Raw genomic sequence first — 16731 nt, 5'->3', positions numbered from 1 at the left:
GGCACTGACTGCAGACACGTCACCGTGACTGGAATTGTATAATAAGATGAACCGTTTGTTTAATGTTTGGACTGATGGAGTGCATTTACCGGCATCACTCACACCATAAAACATTTATCTATGGTGTATTGCAGCACCCTTTTCAGTTCTCATGTGACTTTCGCATAACACTTAAGATTCAATCTCTACAGCAGGCTTATTTTTGCAATTAATGACACTAGTAAATCACGTGTTAATTGATGTTCGGCCAAATAGAACACCAGCTTGTTAAAGTAAGGGATACAAATTTCACCCTCCATAATGATTTATGTGCTTTCAGGTGATTTCTTAGTGCTGGAGTCCTCAAACACGTTTTATTGTTTACAAAGTTATATAGCAGATGTCAACCATTTGCTTAGTCCCTGTTACTATCGCAATATTAACACTGAGGTTTAGAAGCATTGGTGATGTCATAAATAACGATAGATCTCAATATGTGGGGAGGGACCCCTGTGATTCTTTCGACCTTCTGTCAAAGTACCTTGACAGTCTTGTACCAAACACTTTTTACAGATACTCATTTTGACAGTCTTGTACCAAAAACCTTTTACTAATATTACATTTCTTCGTTTGCAACCTTTTGGTTCTTAGTGCATGACACTTGCCCATTTTAATTTAAAAAGGAGCCATCAAAGGTGGCTGGATCTCATTAAGTCCCTGCTTACATTTCACATGCTTTAGTTAATCTTTATTATTCTTATAGCATGGGTGCCAAACGCATTTGCAATGCAATAGGTCTCGCTTTTGCGAGCGTTTAAGCTGTTGGCATTGTAAATGACAATGCCTTTTATTTATCTGTTTTAAAAACAACACATACATAAAATGCATTGTCATTTTCAATGCTCATAGCTCAAACTCTCATAAATGCGAGACCTATTGCATTGCAAATGCTTGTTTTTGCTTGCTTTTGTTAGTAGTCGAGACCATGATGACATCAAGAGAAGTGGAGAAAGCCCTTTTTAGGTGAACCAGGAGAATGCCCTTTTCATATATCTTTATTCTGTAGCCACACATGTTAAAAAAAGAGTGGGCCAATTGAGACGTGTTCTGACATTGAGACTACAGCCTGAAGTTCAGTTTGGGAGCTTTGTCTTAAAATGGGAGGATCTGTCAGGTACGTGGTGGTCAGCTCACCAACATTGAGGTTCAAGGTAGACAAAGGACTGGTGTCGCATAGTGCTTTATTTTAGTCTGTGGTGAGTGTGAGATGGGTTCAAATGTTGTAGATAAATATACTCCTTTACCAATCTCTGATAATGTACTGAGCATTAGAGGCCGTTTTCTGTTCAATCTTAAGAATTAGTGGTACCTTCATCTCCATAGCAACCACATTTTTTGCTCGCTTAAAACAAAAGGCATCTTCAGGACCTGAATAAAATTAATTTCCTGGCGAGAAACTTGGTTGCATTTGCCTTTATTTACTAAAGATCGCAATTAAATGGATATTGTTCCTTTTCAGATACCATGCAAACATGTCTTCTGCTACGACTGTGCAATCCAGCAGGAGAAAAAAGGGGACAAGGTTTGCCCTGGGTAAGTGTGCCTGAAATTGTGTTTTGGTAACTTTGTTTTAATTAAAAATGCATAGCTGTGGAATAGTTGGTAATCTAAATGCACTGAAATGAGGGGTTTAAACTAGAAGCACATCGCATTCATGTCCAGCCTAATGTTTGTTGAACAGCAGTAATGGCTTAAATGCCAGAGGAACGGCATCATCAAAGGAAATCCAGCAAACTTTTAGATTTTTTTTTTTATCCCACTACCTTTGTATGTTCATGTATGTATAATATTGCGTTATATATTGGAACTCTTAGGGGGCCTCAGTATAGAGGCTTACTAGCACTAATGCAAAATCTGAATAAATACCCTTCATAATCCTTTTTTGTACTTTGAGGGAAAGTAGTGTAGTTTTCCCTTTTGCCTACTAAAGCTGAATGTGACCCACCTGGTGTAAGGATAAACATCTGTTTGGCATTTCCTTAGCTGTTCCATGCACCAAATTGATTTAATCTGTAATTGCCCCTATTCAGTGATGTGCACTCTTTACTCAGGGGAACTCCAGTTAGACGTTCTTAAAAAAAAAAAAAAAAAAAAAAAAAAAAAAAAAAAAAAAATCCAAAACATTTTCATATTTCATCTAATTTGGTAGTCCCTTGTTCAGCCAGGTATTAAATAGTTGTTTCGTATTGAAATACTTGCATACATTTCATGGCCCACTCTGCTTAGAAACCTGTCAACCTGTAAGCTTCAGGAAAGTGGCTTGCTACTGAACACTTTGCTTTTGCTTTACCTTGTGAGCTTTCTCAGGAATGGTGTTGTATTTTCTTGCTTTCTTACTCTTGCTATGTAGAAGGGAGATCTGACATCCATGCATTCCTCCCATAGAGCTGTAGTGCTTGAATTGCAATGATCGCCCTTTTCTCCTCTTGCACTCATTAGATTAAGGGGTTTTATGTATTTCACATGTGGGCTAGCTTATTAAAGCTGCCCGTTATGTGTCTGCCAAGGGAGTGTGGAATTTTAAGTTCCAAGGTAAGTGTGCTTACCTTTTGTTTGTATTTTTATTTGCAATTGTTTTTGTTTTCGCAGAGTCGCTGAAGGGTTTGGGAGGAAAGGGACAAAGGAGATCCAGAGGTATATATGACACTTACGTTGTATCTCTAACTTAATGTGTGTGACATGGTCGAATTCTTGGTATTGGTATGTTTTTGATCTTTTTTTAATACATTGTCATCTGGTTGAGCACGTTTTGTTGGGTGCTCTTGTCAATATTTGGCATCAGTGGTACACTGGTAGGAGTGATACTTAAGAGTATTTGCTCCGGGTGCTTAAGGTGGTAATCTCAAATAGAGCAGCATTATGGCAGGGCATGGAAATGAACTCGGTGCAGGAGTATGTCCGGTTTATTTTCATAAGCAAACGTGTGTTGTTTTTTATATGCATCTTACTGTGTGCTTTTTTTTTGTTTCCTTATCACTCTTGGAATTGATGGCTGCATTCTTCCTTCTAGGATAGCTGGAATGTTAATCGATATAGGATGTACACTTCTTTTCCAAATACAATTAATCCACTATCTGAGAGACCTTTTAATACCCAGACTCCCCAAGTGGAAACAAGGTTGCTTGATTTCATACCTGGCAGCACAATTGTGATTACCACTTTCCACTGGTTCCCAAAAGTGAAGATGCATGCTCATTTTGTTATGAAATTGAACCTCATCATTTTGGACCGGAAAATCCAGACAAGCAAACATTATGCTGAACATGTTTTTTTTAATTTTTATTGGGTTGGGGGGGGCGGGGAATTGACATGGTAGAGGCAGAGGTTTTTAATGTCGTAGGCACCTTGAACTAGAGAAAGGGTTCATATGGTGAGCAAAATGTACACGACCATCACTTGGGAGGTAGTCCTTGATGCGCTTTCTGTCAAGTTAGTAGTGTACATTAGTAGTACTGGCACTGCAATCCCTTGGTGTTCGGAACTGCCACTATCCTTTTAATTGGGTTTTATGACACCAAATCCTGAACCTTTGGCAGTAACTTGGTGATAGAATACTTAAGGAAACAATTGCAAGAGCAGTGTTTCATGTTAAGAGTAGTTTGAAGGATGAGGTCATGTACAGTAGAAATAGTTGGTTATGCTATTCATGTGGCCTGGCTGGATGTGAAAGTGAACCTTCGAGGTGCATTGGCGCACCCAAAATCTGACTGATACCTACCTCCTGTTGCATAGTTTAACCGCAATCCATTCTTGAATTTTAATCTAGTTTTTGGCGGTGTTCTATAATCTTTATGGTCGGCCTGATTGGTTAGGCTCACCATACTTTTCACGGTAATACATTTGTAGGTTGAGGGCATTGTTGGCTGAGATTTAGCCCCTTGGAAACCACAATTTGCTTCGTTCGTATATGTTGATTACTACTCCCTGTCATGGTGCTCCAACCCGGTAAAAGGTGAGTAATTATTTATATTCTTCTTGATACAGTAAAAGATAGCCATTCTGAAACGGAAAGCAATTTAACTTTATATGTGAAAGAGATTGACCTAACATGGCTTAACAAAGGTAAAGCAGGAACCTAAAAAGATAAAATGTAAATCGAAATTTGAATGTCTATAATTTGCATGCTTAAACAATGAGAGAATTGATAAAAACTTCCTAATATTAGCAAACATTGAATTATGCCTCAAGAAGTACCAAATAATTGGTGAAGATATTTTATGCATGTTGTTGTCCCATGGATAATTATGTTGTCTATTGCTTATTGATTGTTTATTAAAATAAATTGTGGAAAGGTACAACACATAATGTATTTTCAAATTGCATTGAAAAGTACAAGAGTTGGATTTTGATGGATCTAGAATATAGTATTAAACATTAAGAATAAAATTGAGTTCAATTAACATATAATTTTATTAGAATAAATAGTTTTGTAAGGATGAGTCGTGTATGTTCATTCTCAAATCGAAGGTTGAGTTTCAAAACAATATGAGATTAGAGTGGCTTTGTGTCAGTACTCTGAAATCTGTCGGTGAGCACCTTTCAGCAATTTTCTTGCAACATTATTTAAAACTTGGGTCAGCTGAGAGCAGTATTAATCTTTTTAATATATTAAACTTTCTGATATTTTAATCTTTCTGGGCTGCTGTTTGTGATCTTTCTTCTCCGAGGAAATGCTTCCAATTGGGATGCATGAGGGACTGAACATTTGAAAAGTACACAGTCATCACACTTTGTTACATTTAGTACTTTCTCATACATGCATTGTATACAAAAAGCAATCTTTAATGTTACTGGTTCACTGCAAGGTACATTAAATCGCTGTATGCAAAAAAAAAAATTGAAGCGTGCCAAAGGGCTTAGCGACACTCTGGCATTCATACAACCACATTAAGATACTGGTTGACATACCCAGCACCTCCTGTGCTGCTTCTGCTGGGTTGCTGCTGTACTAAAGAATTCATTGTTCCATGCGTCCATGAAGACGTTTATGGTCTCTTTCTTATAACTAAAAATGCAAGCCAGACTTTGACTTTGGCAATATTGTTTCTCTGCAATAAAGACCCAATTCTGCTTGGCTGTGCTTCTAAACTTTTTTTCGACAATGACAGTTTTTTACAGACTGCGACATAACTTCACAAGGAAGCCCTGATAGAAACCAGAAATCCAAAGGCAAATGCCACCTGGTGGACTGTGTACTGCAGTAGCTCCTTATTTTCTGCATTTACAGCACAAAACAAATAAAAAAAATAGACACAGTTCACCTCTCGCAGATCAACCGGGTCGGAACATTGCTTTTAGGGTTTTAGCATGTACATTTTTTCCTTTTGCTTTCTTACCGGGTTTTTGTCTTGTTGCAGCAGGATTGACCATGCCTGCCGGCTTCTCCATTCCACCATACTTTTTTTTTTTTCTTCTTAACAAGTGTAGTTTGCCTACTTTAAAGCACCAGGAAGAGCTTGCAGCGTCTAACTAGACCACAGGGGCCTTGAAACATCCCAAAGACCAAGGCTGCTGAAATGGAGAAAATCCAGGAAGCGAATTCCTTTGATTCCAAAAACGTCGCATTTTCCAACATGTGGGGTCTAATTTCATAATTTCAATTTCATAATTTCAAAAAGGTAGCAACAAATTCAGTAGCAAAGTACCTGTGTAATCGTAGCTCAAACTTTGGCAGCTCAGAAACAAAAAACCTTTAATGAGACGCTAATAATTCCGAAGTGCCCAGGTTATAAGCCCAAGAGAAATACCAGAGGTTCTCCTAATTGCCCCTTCTCATTCACCACACTACAGAGCACATTCTAAAGAAGGTGACAGTCAGCCACTTGTTGCATATTACAGTTGTGACCGGGAGTCACAATGGAATAAGATTATCTGGGAAGAATTCCAGAAAGATCCCCTGACTGACAATAGGAAATGTATTCTACTTGTTAATCTAAATGTACTACTTGTTAATCTAAATGTATTTATTTTACCTTTCATTGAGACGCTGTGTGAAAGTGCCCTTTTTTGCATGGTTACCCCGCCTCGCAAAATTATCCCCCCTCCCCCGCCCCCCCTCCCTTTTTGCCCGATGTTTGATGCTCCTTGACTGTGCTCTGGGTTCCTGCTATTCGGGTACCCAGGGCCTGTGTTCTTTCCCCAAACCAGTACCTTTGCTCCCACATTGGCCCTCCTCTTGCCTACATACAAGTCCCATGTGAAAGGTACCAGGGATACCAAGGGCCTTGTAGCCAGAGAAAGTCTAAGGCATGTCGACCTCAGAGACTCCTCCCCTGACCCATACACACAGCCAGAGCAGTCTGGGTGCCAGGGGGAGACCATAAAACTACAAGTCAACATGGCAAGCATCACTGTGGGCCGTGTCCACCAAAACACTGCATGTGGCATAGGTCAGTCCCCCTCTAGCAGGCCTTACAGCCCTAAGGCGCAGGGTGCACTATACCACTGGTGAGGGCACAGTGACATGAAACCCTAGGCCCCTACAGTACCTGTGCCATTCACAGGTATTGTAAGTGTAGTAAATCCATTTTTAAACCATGGGCTGGGAGTTTGGCACCCCGAACTCCACAGCTCCATAATGGCTTTACTGAAGACTAAAAGTTTGGTATCAAACTTGTAAGCCCATTAAACCCACACTGATGCCATTGTTGGATTTAATGCCAAATGCACTCCGAGGACATTAGAGATGCCCCCTGAAAAACGACCTAACACCAGTTTCCTGGCTGAGTGTCTGCTTGCTAGCTGCCACCCAACAGGTTTCTAGACCCCTTCGGTGAGAGCCTCCCTCTCTCTCTCTCTGGTCCTGAAACAAAGCACATCCTGTGCAGAGGTGCCAAGCCTCCACCCTAGTATGGGCAGGGTGCACAAAGGGGAATCTTCAATGGCTTGACTCCTTTGTAAGCTGACCCTGCCTTTTGCTGCTCCCAGCAACTGGCCTCACTGGTTCTAACCCCCACTTTGGGAGGAAGAATCGGTGGGAAAAAGAAGATGGGAAGAGAGGTGTGCCCACCATTGCCAACTCCACCACTTAGGTGAAGGAGGCGAAGCACACATTAGTCCCCGCCATCTTGAAGATGAAGGGAATCAGCCAATCGTAGAGAGGCTTATGCCCCCCTCCATCTGGAGGGGGGCATAAGTTTGTTTTTGTTTTTAATGTAAGTGGTTTACTTATTTTTGTCTACAAAAAGTCCATGTGTGAGATCTAGGCATACCACACCGAGTAGAAAAAGTAATCCCAAAAGTAATCTCGAAATAATTACAACATAATGTTAACTGTTTTTAAGCATTTTACAAACCTGTAACAAAGCCAATTGTATTCTTGCCAACCTGTCTCGAAAAGTACAACTTTACTTAACTGTACGAAGTCCTGCTTTGTTCTAAAAATAAAATACAACTAAAGAAATATTATTTTTTTTCTACAAACAATTGGTCGGAGTTCAGTCTTCTGAGTGTGCAACATCATTTCTTGCCTGAGTGTGTACAATAAATTCTTAATACTACCCTCTGATAAAGCCCACACTATCACAAATAGAGTTTAAGGTGATGTCTATTTTTTTTACCTCTATTACCCTTTGGGGGATCCACTTTACTCTGTACACACTATACCTTACTTTGGTATAGTATATACAGATCCAGCTTCCTACAGACACATTTTCATTGCTCACGACAGTATTTGCTAACATACTATGGTCTCATACTTCAAGTTTGGGAGTGTTTTTAAAACTATAGCTGCAGGTGTGTACCAAAGCGGAGCAAAGCAGATTTTTAGTAATGATTATCCATATACAAAAAAGGGTCATGTGGTCCTGATATTCACAGACCATACTGTTGCACTTTTTTAGGTCTCGGGACCATCCGGTCGGCAGACCGGAAGTCCGGAGATTTAATGTCTTGGAGAAGAGGGGCTTGCACCCGCCCCTCTTCTCCTCTGTTCTCCATTGGCTGGCCTCTTGAATGCTGGCCAGCCACTGGAGAACAGGTCAGTCACTCCGTTGAAGCCCCGTCTTTTTCGGATCGGGGGGGCGTGTTTTTTGCGTTCCGTTTCATTAAACCGCAAAACACGCCCCCGAATCCGAAAAGGACGCTGCCTTTCTCTGAGGCATTTCTGCTCTGCCTCGGAGAAAGGCGGTGGTGTCTTCCGGTGCCCTCGGCTTGTTTTTAGTTTAAACTGTGACCTACTTACAAATGAACTCAATAAATGCGTCATTACACCTCAACCAAAAAACATACCGGGGCAAGCTATGGCGACGCAGCGGTAATCGATATGGGTGAGTGTGTGTTTGGGGGGGGAGGTCAGGGATACATCTGAACCCTTGGAAAAGTGTTCACTGACTATATATCAGTTTACTACGATTTAATGTATTCCACTTTTTAGTTTTTTCACGAAGACGCGTGGGAATCCAAAAATCGTAATTGTTTGGACAACTTTCATTTTTAAATGCTCAATCCCGTTTGACTGCTGCGCTGTCAAACCAAGACCTATAAAGACACTAAGCAGAGAATATAAAGAATATAAGCCATGCAAGGAGTGCAAGTGAAAGAACACTAGTCACACAACAAACAATAACATTTGTTCTATAATGCGTACTAACAAGACTCGCCACACCAGCCATGCACTATATGTGCATATACATACAGGCCGTTGGACATTTACCAGGTATACGCGTATCCTGACTCTGCGGACACTCTACGTGTAAACCCTGTGGGGGCCGTACGGGCAGCGCGTCGCATGTGTGGGCGCGTGCGCTCATACGTGTGTGCGTAGACGTGTGTGAAACGTACGTGTGCCAGCGTATGCGTACAGCGCACGTACAGACAATGATGCCGTGTCTGCAGATTCCGCTGTCAGGGCAGTGATTATGTAGCTATGTACATGTAAACACAGCGAGTGCCGCAATTACTGCACGTTTAGCGAAAAGGTTTAACTGGGCTATTTAAACAGCTGAAGGGGCTCCCGGCTGGAAGCGTTTGCAGCGTGTGTCACGGGCCGCCTTCACCGCAGTCATTACGGTTTTAAAATTATTTGGTGTCACAATTGCCAGCTGCCCCGATTCATCCCGCCCTCCCACCATATCTCACACGGACACCGGAATGTTCTTAATTAAAACCGGATTTCTGTAAAAAGGGTGTTTCACGAAGAGGACGCCATGTTCACCGCGCTCGGTTTTCTTCGTGGCTTCTTCTTCTCTGCAGACCAACGTGCACTCTCATTCCAGTCCTTCTCCATGTGGCCTTTTTTAAGCAGGAGTAACTGTGCATTAACTTTTCATGTCGCTGCATTGTCATAAAAGCTGTAAGTGTGTAAATACATATAGCACACGGAGGTTCGCGTGCACGAAGCTAGTTACACAACTGTCAATACAAAGACAAGCATTTACAATGCAATGGTCTCGGCATTGGTAAAGTTAGAGCTATTGGCATTGCTCATGACATTATTTTTGTTTATGTTTTTAAAACATTTAAAGAAACGGCATTGTCATGAGCAATGCCAATAGCTCTAACTTTAACAATGCCGAGACCGTTGCATTGTAAATGCTTGTTGCTTAAATAAAGATGGAGGGTCAAAATCCCATCCAGCAGCAAAACCAGTTCTAAAAGACACACTTGCTCAATTAGTCATCACTCAGACTTACTTCTGATAAACAAAACAAGTGAGTAATTTGCCTCCAAGCCCCCTACGAGTTGCGATGGCACCAGAGTAAAGCCAACGTGTTCCACGGAGTTCTGGAGAAGGTTGGCGGATTTGTGCAATACAAAAACTCAAAAGGGAAATATGGTGAAGTGAAAATTAATAGGAATGCAGCTTTCTGTCTGCAAAGACCTTCAAGTGTTATTAGAGGATCTTCAAAGAGATGGACTCAGAAGAGACTGTGTCATAAGATTGATTTTCGCCCATTGTTTTACCTGAGAAGAATAATAGCACTTTGCATCTCTGTGTGGATTTATGTGTTGCACTCTTCTGTCATTATCGCCAAAAATCCTCTATTTAAGATAAATGAAAATCGATCTCTTCTGGATTGTGCTACAGTCTTCTTTAACCTGGGTTTAAAGCTGGCATATCACCAGATAGAACTGGCCAAGTGGTCCAAGCCAATCACATCTTTTGGATTATTCCATTATTGCAGGATGCCATTTACCCTTGTGGAATTAGTCTTCCAGTATGCCATGTTCTATCTATTCACGGATCTTGATGTCGAGGAATGTAAAAAGCTTCTAAGATGACATTGTTTTTTTTACCAAGGGTGAAAAACAGTATATAGAAACTTTCCATAAGCTTTGCTCACAGTTATCGGAAGAAGGTCTAATGCTGTCCCATGAGAAATGCAATCTATTACAAAAAAGTAAAATTACTTGGAGCATTCCATTTCTGTTGACTTTGTTGTTCCCAAATAATCCTTGGTTAGTTTAGTCAAAAATGTACCCTTGCATGACACTAGAGAGAAACTACACAATCACATGGTGTCAATAGTACTCTTTGTGAGGAAATGTTAGGGAGTGGCCTTTGTGTGGAAAAAACGATTAAGAGAGGCATTTATGTATCATTACCGTAGATTCCAGTTTCTATGGGTTGGGGGTTGTGCTGTCTCAGAAGTGGGGAGGAAGGGGGGGGGGGTATCTGGCCCATGTATCGAGAAACCTTGATGAGGCTGAAAGCAGATAGCCTGTCATTGATCATGAACCCCAGCCACCCAGAACTTTAGTATGCTGTTTGTGTGTAGTATGCCAAGATAATTGTTTGAAACTGGACGGTGAGGTCGATGTTGTTCCTACCGTAAATGATGTGCGGCCAACAGAATGATGTGTTGACAGAAGACTTCCAGATGATGGAATGGATGTATTATTGGTTTTAGTCAACAAGTCTGTAGATATCCTCACAATAATTGCAAACTGGCATTACTGAGGACCTGAGAAAAGTTATATCCTAGATGATAGTGCAGGATAGATACTCTCCAACTCGTTTGTTAAACTCACCTTTACGCCTGCTATCCTCAACTTTTATTTTATGGTGTTTCTGTTCCTGCTTTCACTTTACTGTCTTTGAGTTAGTCTTAATTCTCTATGCTCCCTAATGCCTTATTCCATCTCCTCTTGCTCTCAGATCCCTGTTTGTGTTTTTTTTCTATTTCGACCATTCATCGCTTTTGTTATTCATCCGTTGTTACCCTCGGCTTTCTCCAAATCTACACTTCTCATCAAGTCTCTTACTTCTCCCTTCCATCTTGTATTATTTTTTCACATCGACCCTTTGTACCTTTTCCAACCTTCCACCACCTCCCTCTACCCCCTATTCTTTTGCACATCTTTCCCTATTCACTTCTGTCTTGTCCATTGCTACTACCCACTGCTCATCTCTATCCTTCTCATTACAAATCTCTCACAATCTGCACCTTTTTGTTACTCTGTCACTCTATTTCCTTCACCTTATGAATATTTCACTAGCCTTCTGTTATCAGTCTTACACACTGTGCCTCTTCACTCATGTCGGATAACCCTTTCCATCCTCTTTACACATCTCACAAGCCTTCTTTACCTTCGTTTCTCACTGTTCCATTCTTTCATCTCTACAGTTATCTCCTCCAAACATCTTTCATTATCATGCTCTTCTCTCACACTGTACCTCTTTTTTTTTTTCTTTTTTCCTCATTCACAATCTCGACCCTATTTCAGTTCTATCTACTGCACTCCTCTCTTCCTCTCTCAGGCCTCGGAAGTAGAGAAGACAGTAGAGATTCCAAAAACTAATTCTGCCTCTTGGGGAACGATGTCTCGACTAGTATTTTAAGCGGGATGAAAAAGATGGGGTGTCTATAAAGGTGACCTAGTCTTGAATCCTTTATAGATGTGGCCAATTTAGGTATAGTAGGCCTAATACATAGTGACTACATTCCTATGCTTAATATGCCTAACTACTATTAAAATAAAATATGTAGTTGTTTATACAACTGAAATTTGACTATTGGCAAAAATAGGTCAAAGGTATTTGGGAAATGCAGTTTTAACCTCATTTTCAAGCAAAAAAATCCGTAAAGTACTCCTTCAATTTTACATCTTGTTTCCTGTCCTATTTACAACCAAATGCCTTTTCATACACACTACATGCAGGAGCGTAGTAGATTTTATTTTGTATTATTTACTAAATAACCGTGCAACAAGAGGCACTCACTATTTTTAACGATTATGCAGTAATTACGCCTAATAGCTGTACTTTCTAATAAGTGGTTCTATTGTGAATGTTAAACAGGTTTTAGTGCTGACGAATTTACGGCATCCGTCAGAGAAAAACTAAAAACACCTGTACTTCTTGTTTGTAGCATTACCAGACGACGATTTGTCCTCAGGCGCCCCTTTTTTTGTAGTTCTGAGGATTAACAATTGATGCGTTGTGGAAGTTGTCGTTGCTCACTTCAAATGGACCAATCGGACTAACTTTTGAAAAACAATATTGTTAAAAGGATATCCCAGGATCGGAACCTGGTGTCTTTAAAGCCATCCGATAGCTTTACTTGATATGGGACCATAAAATGAAGGGTTACAGAAAACAGTCCATAAGTAGAAAGAAGCCACCAGAGAGGTTCCCAAAGTGAGAGGTCTCCTGACGCACGGTGAAAGACGAGTCTCATCCAGCGAGCATTAGTACCTTTCACAGGCAAAGAAGCCAGCAGTATACGGGGAGTGCCAGTACCTCTTGCAGAGTGTGTGCCAGCAAGTATCCCTCCCAGCATGAGGGCCAAACAGCATCCAGCAAGGGTTAGTACCTCTGGTATGGTGAGTGACCTGTAACATGCAGAAAGGGGCAGTATTGTGGCTGAGTGAGCAGGTGGGGTCAGTTTGGTGCAGGAATATATATAGCAAGGGCAGGGCTGTAAGTTGGACGGGCCCTACGAGTGCTGAGCATCCGACATTGAAACGTCTTTATCAGCCAAATATTCTTGATGTGACCTTTACGTGCAAAAACAGTGATATCTTTATTTTGTTTTTTTCTTTTTCTCAAGATTGCGTATAATATCCCAGTCAGTGAGGCACCTTTGGTTAAATTTCACATGTTTTATTTCAACTTGCATGGCATATTTGTCCGTATTTTCCAGGGGTGTTTCTATTTTCCAAATGTGTTTTTTTTTTTTCTTTTTTTTCTTTTCATCCAATAAGTGAATCTTGTTTAGCGCATGCTGGAAACTGATTTGCTTCTGGGTACATCTAGTGTGAATGGATGTTCGCCGTTAGGGCAGGTGTGGGATTGTAAGCCCAGACTTAGCAAAGTACGAATTTCTAGCAGTGTTGGGCACTGCCATAAAATTTTTTGACTACATTATCATACATTGCTTGGCCTATCTTATCTTCAGAGCACACAGACTGGTGCTCATTTATGTGTCTGTAATTACGAATCTGTGTGACAGTGTGGGAACAAAGAACACAACTATAAAAATATGGCCCGCACCAAGGAAGCAAGCTTGTTCTTCATGCCGTAAGTGAGCAGGCAGCATAAAACAAAGCTGTCTGCATACACCATTGCTGGTGCAGAAAGGTCTTCTTTTCCTCCACCATGAAAAATGTGCATCTTGAAGCACCAGGCCTGGCTGTGTAGGCAAGAGCAACTTGTCCCTTCTGTTGCCGAGAGGGCTGTACCTATGTCTACAGGGTCGTCTTTCTTGGTATTGTGCTAGACATTCCCTCTGGCTCATATCTCCTGCATCACCTTGCACCAAAGAGATAAGACTATTGATTTGTGTTAACTGTCTTTTAACCCCTTCGCTGCCAGGCCTTATCCCCCTCCTGTGCCAGGCCTTTTTTTGGCTATTTGGGGTAGTGCGCGCTTAGGCCCCTGTAACATTTTGACCGCATTAGGTAGCCACGCCAAATTTGCGTCCTTTTCTTCCAACATCATGGGGATTCTAAAGGTACCCAGGGTTTGTGGATTCCCCTGGAGGGGTCACAGAAAAGAGCCAAAATACAGCAAAATTTTGGTTTTGTTTGGAAAAATTGGAAAAACGGGCTGCAAATGAAAGCATCTGGGTTTTTCCCTGCAAATGTTATCAAAAAAGGGTTTGTGGGGTTGAAATCACCATTTTCACAGCTTTTCGGGGATACTTGACTTTTGATAGAAATCCAACATTTTTTACACAGTTTTGGCATTTTTCTGGGACATAGCCTATTTTTGCAATTTTTTGTGCTTTTGACCTCCTTCCAGTTAGTGGCTGAAATGGGTACAAAAGCAATAGTGGATCCTGGAAAGCTATACATTTTCAAAAAGAAGACAACATTCTGAATTCAGCAAGGGGTCATTTGTGTAGATCCATCAAGGTTTTTTTATAGAAACAAACAGTTAAATGTAGGATAAATTGAAATTCAGTTGAAAAAAACAGCCTTTTGTGTCAACGTTTTCACCTGTAACTTCTTCTAATTATGACAGCTCTTTGAAAGCAATTTACCGTTGCATCCGCTGGACATTACTGGTTGTGGGGATATATAGGACTTGTAGGTTCACCAAGAACCCGACGAACCCAGAGCCAAAAACTGAGTAGTAACTTGCAATGGTTTTTTATTATGTACCGGGTATATAGTAATTATTCTGTAAAAAAGTGTACATGGAAAAATCGGTATGAAAGACACCTATGTATTTCTGATTTGGGAACAAAATATAGAGTTTAGAAACAGTAGATATTTGCACATTTCTGAAATTGGGAATACTCATACTAGCATGAGAATTATCAGTCATTTTTTAGAATGACTTCTTTTTTACACAATATCTTTCATTTGGAAAGCAGAAATGCATGGAAAGTCAATAGATAATAACAGTTCCTTTACAAATCTGAATTACCCTAAGTCTCCCGATAAAAATGGTACCTCACTTGTGTGGGTAGGCATAGTGCCCACGACAGGAAACGGCGCAAAACGCAACGTGGTCACACCACATTTTCACAATGCAAAATTACCCTTTTTTTGCAAAGTGCCTAGCTCTAGTTTTTGAACCCTAGCTCTGCGGGCACCTTGGGAAACCTAGCAAACCTATACATTTTTGAAAAGTAGACAACCAGGGGAATCCAGGATGGGGTGACTTGACTGCCTCCCACCAGGGTCTGTTACCCAGAATCCCTTGCAAACCTAAAAAATTGGCAAAAAAACCACATTTTCCACACATTTCTGTCGTGGAAAGTTCCGGAATCTGCGTGGAACCACAAATTTCCACCCACCCCGCGTTCCCCAAAGTCTTACGAGAAAAACGGTACCTCACTTGTGTGGATCGGCCTAGTGCCCGCGACAGGAAACGGCGCAAAACGCAACCTGGTCACACCTCAATTTTGCAGTGAAAAATGACCCTTTTTTGGAAAAATGACTAGCTGTAGTTTTTGAACCCTAGCTCTGCGGGCACCTGGGGAAACCTAGCAAACCTATACATTTTTGAAACCTAGACACCCAGGGGAATCCAGGATGGGGTGACTTGACTGCCTCCCACCAGGGTCTGTTACCCAGAATCCCTTGCAAACCTAAAAAATTGGCAAAAAAACCACATTTTCCACACATTTCTGTCGTGGAAAGTTCCGGAATCTGCGTGGATCCACAAATTTCCACCCACCCCGCGTTCCCCAAAGTCTTACGAGAAAAACGGTACCTCACTTGTGTGGATCGGCCTAGTGCCCGCGACAGGAAACGGCGCAAAACGCAACCTGGTCACACCTCAATTTCGCAGTGAAAAATGACCCTTTTTTGGAAAAATGACTAGCTGTAGTTTTTGAACCCTAGCTCTGCGGGCACCTGGGGAAACCTAGCAAACCTATACATTTTTGAAAACTAGACACCCAGGGGAATCCAGGATGGGGTGACTTGACTGCCTCCCACCAGGGTCTGTTACCCAGAATCCCTTGCAAACCTAAAAAATTGGCAAAAAAAACACATTTTCCCCACATTTCTGTCGTGGAAAGTTCCGGAATCTGCGTGGATCCACAAATTTCCACCCACCCCGCGTTCCCCAAAGTCTTACGAGAAAAACGGTACCTCACTTGTGTGGATCGGCCTAGTGCCCGCGACAGGAAACGGCGCAAAACGCAACCTGGTCACACCTCAATTTCGCAGTGAAAAATGACCCTTTTTTGGAAAAATGACTAGCTGTAGTTTTTGAACCCTAGCTCTGCGGGCACCTGGGGAAACCTAGCAAACCTATACATTTTTGAAAACTAGACACCCAGGGGAATCCAGGATGGGGTGACTTGTCTGCCTCCCACCAGGGTCTGTTACCCAGAATCCCTTGCAAACCTAAAAAATTGTGAAAAAACCCACATTTTCCACACATTTCTGTCGTGGAAAGTTCCGGAATCTGCGTGGATCCACAAATTTCCACCCACCCCGCGTTCCCCAAAGTCTTACGAGAAAAACGGTACCTCACTTGTGTGGATCGGCCTAGTGCCCGCGACAGGAAACGGCGCAAAACATAGTGAGGTGACATCAAAATTGCCTATCTCAAAACCACCTGGTTTTGCAAGGGGGGTCTCTTGGCTTTTTGGCCCGGGGCACGGCGGCCATCTAGGGAAACCTACCAAATCCATACATTTCTGAAAACTAGACACCCGGGGGCTTCCAGGGAGGTATGGCTTGCGTGGATCCCCCAACGTTTCCTTACCCAGAATCCCCTGCAAACCTCAATTGTTGCTGAAAAAATCACTTTTTTCACACATTTTGGGGTGGGAAAGTAGTGGCATC

General features: G+C 41.6%; 1 protein-coding gene across 1 annotated transcript in view; it reads left to right on the top strand.

The window, feature by feature from the left end:
* Positions 1-16731, top strand: part of CBLL1 (Cbl proto-oncogene like 1) — a 98858-nt gene that overhangs the window by 57896 nt on the left and 24231 nt on the right. The window contains exons 5-6 of the mRNA XM_085654117.1: positions 1499-1572; positions 2629-2673. Of these exons, the coding sequence (XP_085510243.1) occupies positions 1499-1572; positions 2629-2673 (119 nt within the window). The remainder of the gene's footprint in view (positions 1-1498; positions 1573-2628; positions 2674-16731) is intronic.

This window comes from Triturus cristatus, chromosome 4_1 (assembly GCF_964204655.1).
Source record: "Triturus cristatus chromosome 4_1, aTriCri1.1, whole genome shotgun sequence".
Classification (NCBI taxonomy): Eukaryota; Metazoa; Chordata; class Amphibia; order Caudata; family Salamandridae; genus Triturus; species Triturus cristatus.
Note: the sequence above shows the minus strand (reverse complement) of the source record. Positions and strands in the feature narration are given on the sequence as shown.